At 38.7% G+C, this 18,652-nt stretch overlaps 1 protein-coding gene across 6 annotated transcripts in view; it reads right to left on the reverse strand.

The window, feature by feature from the left end:
• Positions 1-265: 265 nt before the first annotated feature.
• sgsm2 (small G protein signaling modulator 2) overlaps positions 266-18,652 on the reverse strand; it is a 60,459-nt gene continuing 42,072 nt past the window's right edge. The window contains exons 10-24 of one of the 6 annotated variants that reach the window (XM_065281299.2): positions 17,582-17,745; positions 16,734-16,866; positions 15,940-16,074; positions 10,456-10,615; positions 9,716-9,780; positions 9,464-9,609; positions 9,223-9,351; positions 8,960-9,142; positions 6,849-7,214; positions 6,373-6,497; positions 6,052-6,134; positions 5,020-5,129; positions 4,816-4,912; positions 4,091-4,258; positions 266-3,975 (exon numbers count right to left, since the gene is read on the reverse strand). In XM_065281299.2, coding sequence (XP_065137371.1) covers positions 3,887-3,975; positions 4,091-4,258; positions 4,816-4,912; positions 5,020-5,129; positions 6,052-6,134; positions 6,373-6,497; positions 6,849-7,214; positions 8,960-9,142; positions 9,223-9,351; positions 9,464-9,609; positions 9,716-9,780; positions 10,456-10,615; positions 15,940-16,074; positions 16,734-16,866; positions 17,582-17,745 — 2,153 coding nt within the window. In that variant the 3' untranslated portion in view covers positions 266-3,886. Of the gene's footprint in view, positions 3,976-4,090; positions 4,259-4,815; positions 4,913-5,019; positions 5,130-6,051; positions 6,135-6,372; positions 6,498-6,848; positions 7,215-8,959; positions 9,143-9,222; positions 9,352-9,463; positions 9,610-9,715; positions 9,781-10,455; positions 10,619-15,939; positions 16,078-16,733; positions 16,867-17,581; positions 17,746-18,652 lie in introns of all 6 variants that reach the window. The other 5 variants (XM_065281298.2, XM_065281297.2, XM_065281296.2 and 2 more) reach the window with 5 other exon arrangements.

Here is an 18,652-nt window from a genome sequence, read left to right on the forward strand (position 1 = left end):
CATACAGTACAGATGAGCGTGTGGTGGCAGGTCAATCGAATCTGATTGGTTCGTACGTGTCTCGACATGTCACGACACTTTTGACAGGACTGTCAAACTAAGAATAATAAATGTTTTTTTTTAATTACATAAAATTAGATTTACAATTAAAAATAGATTAATAACTTATCACCACCACTCCATAAACTAAACGTGTGACAGAAATTAATACATTGAATCCATGTCGATTTTGCATTATAAGAGGTAAAGGCTGTAATTTCTGAATATGAAAATGTTTTAATATTATTAAGGAACAACTTGTTTTCAGAATACATATACATTCAAGGTAAATGATACATCCGTTACAATACATACAGTACTTCATTCTGACGTCCAAACAAAATGTACATATATTGAAACTAATAGAAACCAGTGCACAACGTTGATAAGGGACGTAACAGTCAACAAGTAACAAAGGTTTCCCACATTCAAAATTTACAGCTCTCCAGTTTTATATATCTTATTTTATAGAAGCACAGTCTCTAAAACCAAAGTAAAAAATATAATCTAAAATACAGTTGACACTACTGTCCTCATAGAAATCCAGGGCTTTTCTCTTTATATTTACAGTGCAATAGTACACGTGGAAAGGAGGTTAACAAATGAATCGTTTCACAGTAGAAATAAAAACAAACGATTTGTCTCATGCACTTTTAAACAGTCTTCGAGTTATGGATTAAGATTGCACATTTGAATGACAAGGATGATATTTTAGAGGCTTTGGTACGCAAGCTCCTGTCAAAAGTAAACCTTTAAGGAGGATTTAAAAGATCCCTCACATATTCTCAACAAGACAAAAGAAGTTTGCACTATTTGCATTTGACTGTTTTTCCCAAAATCTCTATCAGCTTTTATAAAACTAAAGATTTTTTCTTGGGCTATTATCATGGGCTATGTTCAGAATAGCTTACAACCAAACTACTCATTCTCTTTATGCAGTACTGTAGTATGCTTACTGTAAACAGTATGTTCATTTTCTGTATGCAATACTTCAATCTATTGTGCTACTGTAACTAATAGAGTGCCGCAGGGATGACGTATGTAGACAAACCCATTTAGCGGGACACTGGTTCCCTCGCAAAAAACACCATTTATTTTTCCCATATACTTTTGGATTATCGCAAAAAAATAAGCTGTGTGTTTAACAAAAGTTTATGACACTCGCGCGTTTTGTTCAACAAGTTCATCTTTACAAATTTGATGAATTTTGAAGTTTAAATGCATTTACTAAAGAATATTTTGAAAGCATTCTTTTGAAATATTGGCTCATATTGATAGGATAGTATTTTGCAGTTGACGGAGATTTGTGGGATGCACTTCCAGGGCATCAAGCTCCCGTCCACCACATCCCAAACATGCTCTATTGGGTTGAGATCTGGTGACTGTGGGGCCATTTCAGTACAGTTAAATCATTTTCATGTTCAAGAAAACAATTTGAAATCATTCAAGCTTTGTGACATGGTGCATTATCCTGCTGGAAGTAGCAAACAGAGGATGGGTACATGGTGGTCATAAAGGGATGAACATGGTCAGAAACAATGCTCAGGTAGGCTGTGGCATTTAAACGATGCCCAATTGGCACTAAGGGACCTAAAGTGTGCCAAAAAAACATCCCCCACACCATTACATCACCACCAGCCTGCACAGTGGTAACAAGGCATGATGGATCCATGTTTTCATTCTGTTTACGCCAAAGTCTGACTCTACCATCTGAATGTCTCAACAGAAATCGAGACCCATCAGACCAGGCAACATTTTTCCAGTCTTCAACTGTCCAATTTTGGCGAGTTCATGCAAATTCTAGCCTCTTTTTCCTATTTGTAGTGGAGATGAGTGGTACCCGGTGGGGTCTTTTGCTGTTGTGGCTTCACAAATGCTTTGCTGCATACCTCGGTTGTAACGAGTGGATATTTCAGTCAAAGTTGCTCTTCTTGAATCAGTCGGCCAATTCTCCTCTGACCTCTAGCATCAACAAGGCATTTTCGCCCACAGGACTGCCGCATACTGGATGTTTTTACCTCTTTTCACACCATTCTTTGTTAACCCTAGAAACAGTTGTGCGTGAAAATCCCAGTAACTGAGCAGAGTGTGAAATACTCAGACAGGCCCGTCTGGCACCAACAACCATGCAACGCTCAAAATAGCTTAAATCACCTTTCTTTCCCATTCTGACATTCAGTTTGGAGTTCATGAGATTGTCTTGACCAGGACCACACCCCTAAATGCATTGAAGCAACTGCCATATGATTGGTTGATTAGATAATTGCATTAATGAGAAATTGAGCAGGTGTTCCTAATAATCCTTTAGGTGAGTGTATAAAAGCTGAATTTTGTCTGCAAATGTATGGTATTTTTTGCGAGAGAACCAGTCTACCGCTAACTTCCGGGTAAGCCTACTAAAACACGTCATCCCTGCTGCATTCTGCATTCTAGAACACTGTACCCCACAATGCAATGTGCTCAACCTCACATTTTCCAGTGTGGTATTTCTACAATTTTTAAAAAGCATTCTTGACTCATTGAATCCGAATGTACAAAGTTGATATTTACACACATAACTATTTTAAAAATCCAATATAACCATTGCTAATGGCTGAGTAAGAGTTATGTTGTAAGAACAATAGTTAGCTATAGTATAAAACTGTTGAGTAAGTTACATGTACAAATGAGTACACAAGTGTATACTGTAGTATACTGCACTGCACTCACAGTAAACCAGTATTCTGAACATAACCTTAGGCATCAAATACTTGAAAAATGGGAAGACAGTATGGAAGTGAATTACACTTATGAGTCTTTCTAAAAATGTGCAACCAGTATGCAATCTGTTTTTTTTTTAACAAATGATGATACACAGTCATGAAATTCAGCTGGGCCAACATAGTAACTATAGTCAAGCTTCAGTTGTGATGTTTAATTAAATAAACAAAGCCTTTTTTCACAGGCAGTAAAAACCTTGTTTTAGGTTTATTTGCCATGTAAAGAAGCCTAAATGTTAAAATAGCAACCGGCATCCATAATTGGACGTACTAGAGCATATTGGTCTTGTAACATTGCACTCCTCTCATATGTGGAAGCAGCTTGGTGACCAATGGAAGAGTCTGGTGGCATCTTCTCAAAGACCTTTAACAACATCAAAGGAAGTGGAGTGAATCCTGAGTCACACCTCAACCCCTTTTTCTTCCCGTTTAAGGCTAAAGGAGCATCATCGGTGTCACGGAGCGACAGATTCAAAGTGCAAAAGTATGGATGAAGTTTGTGAAGCGTTTCACGAAGGCCAAAATAGTAAGGGAATCGTACAGAAGAAGCAATCAAAGGCAAAAAAAACCAAACAATAAATACTATAACAATTTCATTGGCACAGTCCTTTTGGTCACACACCGTTTTAGCAACTTCTTCGTGGCTTAGTTATTATTCAGGGGCACCGATCTAATGCAGCTTTTATTATGAGTAAACCGAATGGTAACCACCACAGCCCTCCAGTAAGTCACCACTAAGTCTTCGATTCGACTACTGGGTAACAGAAACAGCTGTGGCCCGATGCACGAGGCTCATCGTTTCTTATTAAGACTAAAGGGACCTGATATGTGCAGTGTGTGCTGGAGGCGTGTACGGCAAGAAATGAAAGAAAACCTCAGTCACAGTGTGCTCAAAACTCCACGAGCATGCAGACAACGCCAGGGTCTGACACAACGGCATTCTGTGGCAGGCAAACAATATTAAGAGAAGTCAGAAGTCGAGGGCCTTGTGGCCGAAGACGTAAAAACTGGCTGGTCCAAAGTCTGGGAGAAGATCAGAAGTGGCAAGGCAGGGCTCGGTAGGCGTTAGTCTTCTGTTTCTTCCACCCTCACTTGTTCTCGATGAGGGTCTGCACCTTGTGTACCAGCTCGCGCGCTATTCGGAGGATGTGCTGCACGTCATGACGCTCTGCCATCTCTATTAGGGATCAACACAAAACAGCGATTTAATAGCATGGCATTTTTACATGGCTGCATGCCAGGCACGCCATACTTGTTTAAAAACTTACGATCACGTTTAAGCATTCACTCACCGTTAAAAAATTTGATGATGTCAGTAAAATCCATGTTGTTGTCTAGAATGATGTCCCTGTATACCTCAACCAAGGCCAGGGCAATGAAGAGTCCAAAGTGCTTGGAAGAGATACGGGGGGCGACCCAGATAACCTCCCATACGGCAAACACATCCTCATAGAGAAGCTCTACAGAGAGGAAATCAATGATGCTGACGTGCCATTATTTGGACACAGATGTACAGTTTACAATGGTAAATAACTACATTTTCTGACTTTTTCTTAAAGGGACACCTCACTTTTTTGAAAATATGCTCATTAAACATTCGATTTTTGCCAATTTGGAATCCATTCAGCTGATCTCCGGGTCTGGCGGTACCATATGTTTTTTTTATTGTTTCCAATGGAAGAGGCACGCTTTTAAAAAATAAAAAAAGTAGCTGATGGTGACGCTCAACATTTTTTCGACATTTAGCACTGAGCACCCAGAGTTGAAAATTTTTAACTTTTGGTGAAATGGTTTTTGTATTGAAATCTTTTTATTTGTTAAAAAACAACTGCAAAATCCAACCTGACAGCTTAAATTATAAATCTTTTTTTTCAAGTGTACTACTGTGAATCAGGGTAAGGTACGGATACACTGAATTTTTACATGTTCTTGCTGAAGAAATTATTTTTTTCCAAATTAAGTTTGCAGCTATAAGAAATGAAGATACAGGTCTGAAATGACATCAAGTCAGTGTTACCTCTTTTGAAGTCTAAAAGGAACCAGCGATAACAGAAGTAGAAATGTGTGTAATCGCCGTTCTGATGCATGAGCTCAAACAACTCCGAGTCAAGGATCTAGAAAAACATCAATGTTCAAATCAAATCATGTCACATCAGAGGCATGGACCAATCGTGGCACTGACTCAGAAATTGGTAATAAAGAATACAGATCATGTCATTACCTGTATCAGTGACCTCATGTTGGCAAAATGAGTGTCCATAGCTCCTCCGGTAGGGAAATTCTGACTCATCCTTTTCATGAGCTGAGTGAAACAGCCGTAGGCCAAGCACTCTTTAACAAGGGAAAAGAAAGATACAATGTTAATAAAGACGATAGTTATGACATTTAGATGCTGAGAATTAGAGAACTAAAATTTAATTCTGAATGACTTAAAGGGATAGTTGACCTTTTTATGTTGTTATAAACCTGTATAAGTTTTTGTTCTGATAAACACAAAGGAAGATATTTTGAGGAATGTTTGTTGTAATCAAAACCGAACAGAGGCCCCATTGACTTCCATAGTATTCTTTATTCCTATAGAAGTCAATGGGACCTCTCTTCGATTTGGTTACAAACATTCCTCAAAATATCTTAATTTGTGTTCATCAGAACAAAAAAAAACATACAGGCAGTGGCGGCCGGTGACTTCTTCTTTTCGAGGTTGCACAATGCGAAGTTCGTCACAACATGTATGTAGCCCGTCATGTGTGTGGTTCGTAATTTCAAAATATGTGTTTGGCATAGGGATCCTTTCTGCATCACGTGTCTTGTCAAAATAAGTGCCTGCTGCAGATGCGTCTAAATGGTTTATGATAAAAGAGGCGCTCACGTTTGCCAGATACTCGCATAATCTCATGCATAATCAGAGTTTACTGTTAAGGGAGTGTCTTGCGTGTATTTAGTGAACCTGAGCGTCTCTTTTATCATATTTGATGCGTGTGCAGCAGGCACTTATTTTGACAAAACACTTGATGCACACGGCTCACATGACGCAACAAACACATATTTTGAAAACGCAAGCAACACACATGACACTCCGAACACGTATATTCACAAGCCGCCACTGCATACAGGTTTGTAACAACAAAATCCGCTTCATTAATAAGTGGTTTAGTTGTGAATTATTAAGTATGGTGAATAAAACAAATATTGTCAGACAGGCAAAGCCAGAAACAAACCAGGTTTGTGTTGCATGTTGAAGTATCAGACTTACCATCATCCAAAATGACCATCAAAGGGGCTAGAAGGTCACACATGCCTTGCACATAGCCAATCTCCAAATGTTCCCACACGTAACTGATTCATAACACATGAGAGACATGGACATACTGCATTTATGATTCAATAATGTAACTGAAGATTTATATTTGATGTGTTAGTATAACAAATGTATATTCCCTGGAGCTCACTTGGGAGAGTTAACAATGCAAAGGTCACAGTAAGTTACTTTGGATGAAAGCATCTGCAAAATGCACGTAATGTAAATGTAAAAACTTAATAAGAACATAAATGATCCAATCTGTGCTTTGCCAACCTGCACATGATGTTGCGCAGTTTCTCCAGGTTGCTGGTAGTGAAGTAATAGTAGTTGCGATCACAGCGCTGGACGTCTTTATCTATTCTGTGCAAATTCAATGCCACCGTGTCCAACAGCTCAATCTGCACATAATCATTTCTTTTCAGAAAACCAACAATATGGAGATACTGGCCTTCAGACAAATCAAACACAATGATTTTTCCCTTTACACTGGGGAAACTACTCTGCTTTCATTTTAAAAGCTGAAATGATCCTGCAGAAAAACAGTGTGGATCGATCGATCGATCGGTTTATCAATTCTTCATAAGTCATTCACAAGAAATAAAAAAATTATTTAAACTCCTAAAAGGTCCATCAATAATTGTGTACAAACATATTAGTTGCAATTTTAATCTTAATCTCTTTCTACTCTTTGTAAAATTATGCTACAAATTTAGTTAAGAGGCACTACTACTAAATGTAAGCTAATGTACCGTATATGACGAAAAGGACGGAGCGCTGCCCTCATTGGTGGTTGTGAGTTTGTCCAGTTGACTACAGAGTTTGTCCTCGCACAGAGAGTCCTGCCCACCCTGCTCCTCTAGTCCTCCAGGGGGCGTGGTGTCCTCCTCCATGCTCTGTCCATCATCGATGCTAGACATGATTTGGGAATGTCCAGACGTCACAGAATAGTTTCTCGAGGAGGGCAGACCTGAATCTGGAGAGTCAAACTCCACTAGAGGTCTCTCGTCTGGAGCTAACACAGCCGGGGTCACTACAGTGGTTAAGGTGGGTGTGCTTCCTCCCTCACATGAGGTGTCGTGACCCCCAGCATCAGGTTCTTCCACTGACATGAATACCTGAGAAGAGAGACATGTATTAATCACATGTGGATACAGTACCCTATTGATGTTTTCCCTTCTTTAAAGACATCACTGCAAAAAAGCACTTCGTTTAAGTACTTAAATATAAAAAAATCCTGAAATTCAATATAAATGTAATATTTATATATTTACTTGAGAGCCAAAACTGTGTACGAGAAGACTTTAATTAGGCTTATTTTTCTTACACCAATGACCATTTTTTATTAAATTAAACTAAATGTTTGTAATTTCAAAAAAAAAAACAATCCAAAAACTATTTGTCATTTGGGTAAAAAAATAAACATTGTAAATAAAAACAAACTGTAACTAAAAACTCTGAAAACTGTAATTAATTAATAATTGAGGAGTTCAGATGCAAAACCCTTCAAGTGCATCTGACATGTTTTATCAGGTTTCAGTAATTTCTCTTTAAATGGCATTGAAAAGGCTATTAGTGAGTAATTTAAATGTGATGCTTAATTTGTGTAAGCTGGCGGGCGGACGTGCGCGCTAATGCGCGTGATGTTTGTAGCTTTGCGTGCGGCTTATCATCCTCCACCCATCATCGGGAAGCTTTTCTTCTTCTTGTTTCATTGGTGGGTGTCGTTTGAGTGATATGTTACAGATATACTGCCGCGTGCTTTACCGGAGCCGAATGTTGCAAACATCAAATACGGAGCGTGCGATTTTTTATAGAAAGACTAAAAATACGGGAAATTATGATGGCGGGAATGAATGGCAAAATAAGGGAGAATTGCTGGAAAAACGGGAGGGTTGACAGGAATGCATTGTAAACAGTTGCTAAATCACAAAAGATGAAATTGAATAATGAAAGTCAAAATGTAATAATAAAAAACGAAACCACACCATAGGGGGCGCTGTGATCCATGACACTGCTACATCGCGGTTGCATTTAGATTCTAGTTCTCACAAGGGACACTTGTTTAACGTGATACACGGTCCTTTTACACACATTCATTCATCCAATCCATCTTCCGTTCACTTAGAGGACTTTGACGAAAAATTGACGTAGTATATAGCAGAATCTACCAACAAGTGAAGGTGTTTGCTGTATTATTTGATATAATAAGTGCTGAGAGCATTTGATCAATATCATCATCTTATTTTTGACAGAGGTCGCGCTTAGTGGCATTTGCAGCTGAGGTCTTCAATTCTATCATGTTTTAAAGGTGCCATTGAATAAAAAACTGTATTTACAGAGGCATAGATGAATAATAAGTGCTCAGTAGGGTGGTAATGACATATTATGAGCCCTAAAAGCGTTTGTTTCCTCATTGTAAACCTCATGCATGCAAAAGACAGGCCAATCTCAACATAACACTGACTGTGACGTTACAGTCGAGATTAAACTAATTACAAAGTTGTTAAAATGCTAAACACAAAGTTGTGACTGTTGAGTTAGCGCTACATGCATCTCCAAACAATTAGTTGTTTCTCAAAATCTGTATTTTCATCTGATACAGACTCAAAGATATAAGGTCTGTTTATTAATGTGGGCTACTGACATGAGCCGCAGAGCAATCAGAGCAGCAGAGCTCAACATTATTATTCATGACTCTTCCAAATAGGGCAAATATAGACCATTTTATTCAAAGAACAAATCCTCTAATTGTAAACAGACATGTAAAACGTTTCTGGATCATTTTTGCACTTAATAAAGTTATTTTTAAAAGTATAACATGCTGGTGACCAGCGATGCAGGGTTTGACATAGTGACTGACCTCATTGCTCATAGTTGAGTCTCTATGAATGAGTCTGAGGACGTGACTGTCTATACTGCTGCCCGATGAAAGCTTGGCAAAGATGACCGACTGCATCTCTTTCTCCCGTTGTTTCACGATGACCTCACACGCCTTCCACTCCCGCATCACCTGCTGATACCTGGCAGTGATCTTCTCATCAATCTACAAAATATGACACGTACTCAAGTATCAGCGAGAACACCCTAAAATAAACTACCCCTTTAAACACAAAGCATCTTTACCTGGGCCATGTTTTTCTTGTCCATTCCAAATTTATAGTGACCCAGCAAAAATGGCCACACCTCTTTTCTGATTTCATGCTCCACCCCTCCATAGTAAACCAATCGCAGCAGCTCCAGTTCCTTATAATTCTGACAAAAATGCAATAAGGTACAACCAGTGAGAATTCAGCAACCTACATGACTTTCTCTTAAGCACTAGTGCCCTCTAGTGACCAAAGTAAGTGAAGAGTGCTGCGCTGACCTTACAGTCCTTTTGATATTTACTCCAGACATCTTTACTAAGCCCTCCGGAAGCTTCGCACGGTTTGTCGGGAGAGACAATATTATGGTTGACCAGCTCTGAGAGGTGAGTCCTTACAGTAGACAGGTGCCGACAGTAGGCAAGCCCTACAAACAGGTTGCAAAAGAGCACTTCAGTGTATTCAGCTGAGCGTTTATTCATGCATACTGTCATTCGAATGAATTTACGAACAAACAGCGTATTTTGACTTACAGCCATAAAATGCTCGAGACACAATCTGTCTCTTCATATTTTGGCACAACATCTTCAGTGGAATACTGCGGACAGAAGGGAAACATCCGTTAGATGGACACTGGTCAGCTGCTTTAGTCGTGAAAATAAGAGTCGTGTAAATACTCATTAACATATAGATGTTTTAGTAAACTACAGGCATTTTTGTGTGATTAATATACTTTTTATCAATGTGTGTGTGTGTGTGTGTGTGTGTGTTTCCTGAGGATTAATCCCGAACACCTTTGGGACTGGTAATGCAATGCTCAAACTTGAATTGAATTACAGGAACACTTTTCCCCATGTACAGTATTTATTATTTCATTTTGCTACTTCAAACTAATGGTTTACCCCTGTCCCAGATACCATTTTAACCTCACGTTATTAAACGCATCATTTACCATATATTGGATATTACATTTGTTGATTCAGAAACATATTTTCTGATTAAAGTTTACATGAAGTGACATCTCCTGAAGAACTCTCCCATTGGACAGATAATAGATAATAAGAGCATTGCATTTGAAGCACAAAGGCCATAGGTTTATTTCCCAGGGAACAGATACACTATTATAAATGTATAGCTTGAATAAACTGTAAGTCCCTTAGGATTTTGCATCAGACAAATGCATAAATGCTTTGCGTTTAGGGTGAAAGTGCTAACAGTTAGAGAAACAGTCATACAGTACTGTCTAATATATATTTATACACAGATCTCTCACCGGTCATGCACGCAGGTGCAGCCTGCGGGAAGCTCGACTGAAGCGCTGCTGCCCCCAGTGGAGCAGGACTGACAAGATGACATATGACTGGTGTACTCGCCCTGCTGCCATGACAATGGGCTGCCGCCAAAGCCTTGCATATCCATCATGTCCCCATGGTCTACTAGGGCATAGTAGAGGAGAAAACACAAAAAGAGAGAGAGACAGAAAAAGAAAAGAAATAAAGATGAAAAAGCTAATTTGAAACTTGTTCTAGCAACCTGAATTTGAAGAAAATATTTGGGAGGCATCGCCATAGATGTACACAAATTATTAGGAGGATAATCAATTTCTGCCTCTTTAAGCTATAGGTAGGAAACGCTGGAGGCTACCAAACATGGATTCAACACCCTTATAGAGTGCTGCAGGGATGACGTATTTTTGTAGGCCAACCCGGAAGTTAGCGGGACACTGGTTCTCTGTCAAAGTGTCAAATGTTTGTTAAACACAGAGGTTTTTTGCGATAATCCAAAAGTCTATGGGACAAATTAATGGGCTTTTTTGCGAGGGAACCAGACTCCCACTAACTTCCGGGTTAGCCTACAAAAATACGTCATCCCTGTGACATTTTATAAATGTCTAGGGGAAATTACACTCAGATGAGCACAAAACATCATATTCAACCATATGAACCAGATTCATTCAGAGATTGTGATTTGAACGCTACAGGCCTCAGCTCAACCATGACATAATTAAGGTAAAATAAGCTAAATAAATTCCTCTGACATGATTTTTTTTTTTTAAATAGTGATATCCAAAAGTCTAAGACCAGCAGTAAAAATGCTTCTATTTTTCTAATTGACTATAATATAATTATATTATGAGGAAAAAAACGGACACATTAGTAGTAAAGGTGACATTTCACAAAACCTTTTTAATATGTCAAATAAATCTTTGGTGTTCACAGAGTGTTTGTGTAAGGTTTTAGCTCAAAATAGCATATAGATAATTTATTATAGCATGTGAAAATTGCCACTTTAGTAGGTCTTAGCAAAAATGTGCCGTGGTTGGTGCGGATTAAAGGGCGGTATTATCCCTTTCTGACATCACAAGGGGAGCCAAATTTCAATGACCTATTTTTTCACATGCTTGCAGAGAATGGTTTACCAAAACTATGTTACTGGGTTGATCTTTTTCATATTTTCTAGATTAATAAAAGCACTATGGACCTAGCCTAGAAATCTAGACGCACCCTAGCGGCCGCAAAATATATTTGCTGCCAGGGTTTAGTCTAGGCACTCACAATACACTTAACAGCTCCAAAAACCAAAATTTGGTCAGGCCAATCACATCGTGTGTAGCGTCTGTGGGGCGGGCTTAACATGATGACGACAGAGCTGCAACGGTTCCTACTTGAAAACAGAGAATGGCTGCTGCTGCTGGCGAACAGCTATCTTTTGAAGCGGCTTTGGCCGCGACTCTGGAGGACTTAAGACTTATGTTTTTCTTTGAGAGAAGAGCAAATAAACCCTACTGAAGTCCTTTTTAAGCAAGAAAGATGTGTTTGGAGTTTTGCCGAATGGTTACGGTAACTACGTCACCTTCTTCGTTGCTCTGATCCGTCATAGCGCTATCCTATTGCGTGCAGAGGCATTTTGAGGGACAATCTTATATCCCGCCCCTTGCATTGAGCCGTTTGTGTGAAGAGTTGCCAGACCTTACATCTTGATGTAGGTCTGGCTAACCAGGCTACTATGGACCCAATTATATCACTTAAATATGAAAAAAGTCAAGATTTTCATGATATGTCCCCTTTAAAGGGATAGTTCACCTATAAATGAAAATTCTCTCATCATTTACTCACTCCTATGTTGATCTAAACATTTTCTTAAACACAAAAGAAAATATTTTTATAGTTTATGTGAACACAGTTGACTGCCACAGCGTTTGTTTTATGAAATTTGTACTATGGAAGTATTTTTAGATGAATTGTCCCTTTATCAAAGATTTCATAAATGTCTTTGTGCTGTAAGTACAGCATCTCCTCCTTTAGCTTTAATGACAGCATGTACTTGAGCTGGTGTGAACTAGTGTGGGCAAAACCCAGTATGATTTGAGACCAAAAAGCAACTTGTGTACTGGATGTAAGCCTGGAAACCTAACCTTTGATCCTAGGAATTAAGATGGTCAATGTGCAAAAATGCCTATTTGTGACCAAATCCAGGCTGAAGTATCATAAAGTTTGATTTCTATCATTGATTTAACTTTAATTTCAATCTTTGACATGGTCTTACTCAGTCAATATTAAATATATCAAGTTGATATTTTCACAAAAAAAGGATGATTTTATGTAAAGGCCGGGTCAGATATTTGAGTCATTATTTAAAAAAAAAAAAATAGTGCAGAATTGTAAATATTCGTATTAATTTTAGATAACGTTTCTTTAAAATATTTCCAATATCATGACAACATCCTAAAATCATATTACTTGGATTAGAATAATAATATATGTCAATTTTTGAAAGTGGTTATAGACTTTTGGATCATATTATTGATTTGTTATTTTGTCTGGTGATTTTTGCACAGATATCTGAAATGTCTTTAAAATATTGTTAAGCAGATGTCCTCGAAAATACACATTGAAATCAAAGCAAACCTAAGGTAAGGATATAAAAACATGCATCTGTGAATGAACAGCAGGAAAAGGTGTAAAATGATGCAGGGATGCCATGCCAGGAGACCTGCCAATCAATCCATCCACCCACCACAGAGTGTCACAAATCAAGCCAGGCACTGGTAGAGCTTGGAGAGGAATAGAGAAGGACAAACAGGAACCATTCCTACCATGCTGGATGCACCAGATTGAACCATGACAAAAATAAAGAAAAATTAAAGAAGAAAATAAGTATAATGTGTATAGTTTATAAAGTGTGAAGATACTGGACCAAAAGACTCGATAGTAAACTGATAAATGCTCTTCACCTTAATTCTTCAGGTTGGAGCTGGTGACCTGCTATACATCGTAACTTGGGTTAACCAAAATAACAAAATGAATGGAGAGCATGTACTGAAAATCTGGTCTATGGGACTTTGGGAAGTCTATGACCGAATGGGCGACGCATTCACGGAACAATTCATGTATCTACTACACCAGAACCCCACAGGACCTAACTGATATAATGAAAGGTGACTGCAGTTTGTGAAGAATTACAGTGAACAGCATTGCAGAAAACCGGCTCAACACAGGAGGAGCATCGAAACAAACAACTCGAAACGAAATGAAAAAAAAAAAAACTGAGAGAATTCATAAAGGGAAAGGAGACACAGTGGTGCTTAAAAATATAATACACAACTTGTGCAAATTTGACATGCAAAGCCCACAAGCATTTGGCAGCGAAACCAAAGAAACAGACAAAAATCAAAAATAACCAAGACCTCTCTTATTCATATCAACTAAAGAGTGCAAAAGTAAAATAGAGCAAATAATTGGAAGCATTGCTGCCTGGCCACCACAGTCCTGCCCAACAGTGCAGAGAGGAGGAGTGACATCATTATCATTCAATCCCATAATCCTTTAACATCTTCCGCAGTCGAGTCAGTGAGTGTGTAAGAGGGATAAAGGACAAAGGCAGTGTAGTAGCGTGACAACGTGGCAGTCTGGTTAAAGCTCTACCAACTGTGAGAAAGGTTAACGCAGGTAACCCCCGGCAACGGAGGTAACTGTGTGACGACAGTGAGGGGAAATGAATCAGATGCACTGTACTGACCTCACACACACATGCACGCACGCACACCATTTAGTGCAATCCCAAATACTAATGTATGGTAGAAACAGGTTTTCTGTGCCTGAAGGGTTTTACTATATACATTTATAAATTTGTTTTACTTTTTCTAAAGAAAAAATGTGATTGATCCATTCCAATGCAAAACTTGCATGATACTAGTATATTTTAGACTTTTAAGTTTCGGATTAAAGGGATAGTTCACCCAAAAATTAAAATAATGTCATTAATGACTCATCCTCATGTTGTTCCAAACTCATAAGACCTCCGTTCATCTTCGGACCACAGTTTGAGATGTTTTATATTTAGTCCGAGAGGGTCACTTCATTGAAAATCTACGTACGGTATAGTGTCCATGTCCAGAAAGGTAATAAGAACTTTATCAAAGTAGTCCATATGACATCAGTGGGTCAGTATTCTGGTCCAAAAATAACAAAAATTACGACTTTATTTAGCATTGTCTTCTCTTCCGGTTTTGTTCTGAAGCGCATGCGCGAGACTAAAGTCACATGACTGCAGTGACGTGGCTGACGTGTTATGTGGTGTGCCCCAGCAGTTTTTTTTTTTTTGGTTAGTATTTTTGTGCGCGCGGGCTTCGTTTATAGTCTGAGGGAGACGCACACTGTAAGTTTGAAAAAAAACTTTGCAAACATGTCTGAGGATAACACATCATCCGCGTCACTGCAGTCACGTGACTTTAGTCTCACGCAAGCACTTGTAATTTTTGTTATTTTTGGACGAAAATGTATTTCCGATGCTTCAACACATTCTAACTGACCCACTGATGTCACATGGACTACTTTGATGATGTTTTTATTACCTTTCTGGACTAGGACAGTATACTGTTACTAGATTTTCAATGAAGGGTCAACAAGCTCTCGGACTAAATATAAAACATCTAAACTGTGTTCTGAAGATGAACGGAGGTCTTACGAGTTTGGAAAGACATGAGGGTGAGTCATTAATGACATTATTTTCATTTTTGGGTGAACTATCCCTTTAAGGTGTTTGCAAATATAACCTTATAGTCGCTTTACTATTTATTCTTACTCTTTTAATTGTAAAAAGCAATATAGAAATAAAAATGAATTAAAAAACTGAAATGGTGACTGCCAGGGTGTTGCCTTGGCTACGGCAGTTCATTGGACCGAATGCGTCAAATAGAGCCGCCATCTTGAAACAGGGGAACCTCGCATTAGCGTCATTGTAGGCAATGGTGTAACGGAAATAAAATCATCATAAATGGTCATGAATGCGATTTTCTTGGTTTTCTTTTGGTTCGTTTCAACAGTCAGACATGTATTTAGCATTGAGTCCAGAAAAAATTTTAGTTTTGATATTATAAAAATCTACTTTTTCTAACTATAATGCATAGTGCTAGTAGGCCTTACATCAATACGCAGCACAAAAGTCTGGCATCGTCCATGAATTCGAAGTACAGCGGAGATACCTAGCTACTTCCTATGACAAGACCGCTGTTCCAAGATGGCGACATCTAGTGTATATATCTATGGCAGTTCCTAAAGCGTTGTTATGCTTGTTGCTAGGATCTTCTAGCTGAAGACCTAATGAGTGACGCAGGCACCACAGCGCCCAAGGTGCCAACCGTGCCTCAACCTGCCCTCACTGACCGACAACCGCACTGCTGGGTCACTGCTGTGGGGACCAGGTAACAGTCGGGTGGCAAGAAAGGTTTATGAAGTGGGCCACTGGTGATAAAAACCTTTCATGACATTAGGGTCTGTGAGGTTCCGTGAGCAGATCATTGAGATCATTGCGTGAAGTCTATCTTCCTCCTCCTCGTCATCGTCCAGAGAGGGCGCACGACTGCCCGTGGTGTGGTGGTAGTTTATAGTGACTGCTTGGGCAATAAAAAAAAAAACACAGTTTAGCACCCGCCTACCAGACAAAGTCACACTCCACTCACACACACAAACACAGATATAAAAAGGTGCAGTCAACCCAGTGTGAACAAAATGCTGCGTCTTCATACTCGCGTCCTTCCCTGCATCCTCCACAACGGCTGTTATGTTCCACAAAAATGAGAGAACCAAACGCATGGACAACAATGATGTGCAGAGGTGGTGTATGATCCCTATTTGGTATTCAGGAAACTAAGCGATGGGTGGATCACGAGTTATGGGTGTACAAGCTTGGGGCAACTTGCTTAACTGACTCAAAAATTAATTTCTTACTGGAGCCAAAAATCGCCCACTTAGACAAGACCGCCCTGCTGACGTTAAGTGACCAATCAATCAATAGTTTTACATTTTTACATTTAAGCTATACACTTTGTGTTCCCTGGGATCGAACCCACAACTAAGCAAGAAAACTGATTACTTAGAAATTAAAATACATCTGAACAAATTTTTTATCAGCAATGCATCTCATTAGTTATCTTATCTCACCATCTCAACCAATAGCAGCTTTAAAGGTGTATATGAAATGTGCGAAGGGATGGACAGATGACGATGAGGTGGATGTGAAAAGCAAAGGCATGAATCTGCCCAAACTCACTTGAGTCGGGACGCTGTCCTGGATAAACGATACGAAACACGTAGTCTGCAGCAATCTGTTCCTCGCCATCTCCATCCTGATCTACTAAACGGGCCGTGCTGTTCCTTTTACGCAGCTTGGGGAAGACTTTGCCCTGTTGGTTAAACACACGCACCCACACACAATCATAGTTAAACAGAAGACAGGTACATTTCCAAAATTAATAACATTTTGCAATAATGAAGTAATAAACATAACATGACAATGTGTTAACAAGCAAAAGGAAAATGAATTATTAAGTGATTAGAAGAAATAATAAAAGATGCGGATGATTATTGAGAAAGCTTAATCTATTTATTCTCAAGCCATGTTGACTTAAAATTATTTGTATTAAAGGGGACATTTCACAAGACTTTTTTAAACATGTAAAATAAATCTTTGGTGTCTTCAGAGTCCGTATGTGAAGTTTTAGCTTAAAATATCATGTAGATAATTTATTATAGCATGTTAAAATTGCCACTTTGTAGGTGTGAGCAAAAATGTGCCGTTTTTGGGTGTGTCCTTTTAAATGCGAATGAGTTAATATCTGCACTAAATGGCAGTGCTGTGGTTGGATAGTGCAGATTAAGGGGCGGTATTATCCCCTACTGACATCACAAGGGGAGACAAATTTCAATGACCATTTTTCACATGCATTCAGAAAATGGTTTCCCAAAACTAAGTTACTGGGTTGACCTTTATCACATTTTGTGGGTTGATAGAAGCACCGGGGACCCAATTATAGCACTTAAACATAGAAAAAGTCAGATTTTCATGATATGTCCCCTATAAGTTGAAGCTGATCTAAAGTCACAGCTAAAAACACATACCTTACCCCTCTGTGACCAGAGGGGCGGCTCCAGCTGACCCCGGGGCAGCAGACCTGTCTCTAAACACGACAGGAAAGCTAATAGGTGGCCACCAGGTGGAAAGTGTAGAGGAGGCCGCTGGATCCCATCCTGACTTACTAACACCAGAGTACCACCACAGTCCGCTACAAAAAAATAAAATAACACAAAAACTAAAATATGGATATTAGGCTTGTCACGATAGCTACTATTCATAAGTCAATTAATTGCCCCAGAAATAATAGCGATAATCAAAGACCATTATATGTCACTGATTATATAATAAAATAGCATAATAATGCAATAAGTAGGCCAACACCTTTTCTAAAAACAACTTTTTGGGGCATTTCCCAGACAGGGTTTAGATTAATCCAGGACTAGGCCTTAGTTATATTAAGACATTTAAGTCGTTTTTACAAACAAACCTTACAAAAAACAATACTTGTGTGCATCATGAGACAAAACAATGGCACTGTTATATGTTAAGGGCAAGAAGTTTTTAAATTAAGGAAGATCAACCATGCTTTTTAGTCTGTGACTAGGATAGACCCTGTCTGGAAAACCGCCCCTATGTTTAAGAATATTAAAGATGTTAAAATTGTAATGTAAGAAAAAAAATATTCCAAACAATTAAAACATGTATAAATATTTTAAAAGGTATAGTACCAGTCATTGGTTGAGCTGCATTTAAATTTTAAACAGCTAAAGGTCGTTGTTGAATGTAAATCAAAGCATCACAGGGTTTATTGCTTTAATACAGGTGTTACTCTTATTGCATCTGTGAGCATGCGCCATTATGCGCAGTCATGTTTGTAATAGCTAATAAAACCTCAGATCTAAATACTGGGTGTTTCGGTTATGTATCATATGACTTTTTATTTGTATTGCTCTTTTCGTTGCCTCTGTTTTTAAACAAAGTCAAAATGCCTGCGCGTTTAAGTTAATTTCCTCTCCTCGTGTCTCATTTGCGTTGGAGTTGAGGGTTGTAGCTTTGAAACCCGTCGGATGTAGTCTTTCAAACTGTGTGTATTCATCAAATATATTAATAAATAA

This window comes from Paramisgurnus dabryanus, chromosome 8 (assembly GCF_030506205.2).
Source record: "Paramisgurnus dabryanus chromosome 8, PD_genome_1.1, whole genome shotgun sequence".
Taxonomy (NCBI): domain Eukaryota; kingdom Metazoa; phylum Chordata; class Actinopteri; order Cypriniformes; family Cobitidae; genus Paramisgurnus; species Paramisgurnus dabryanus.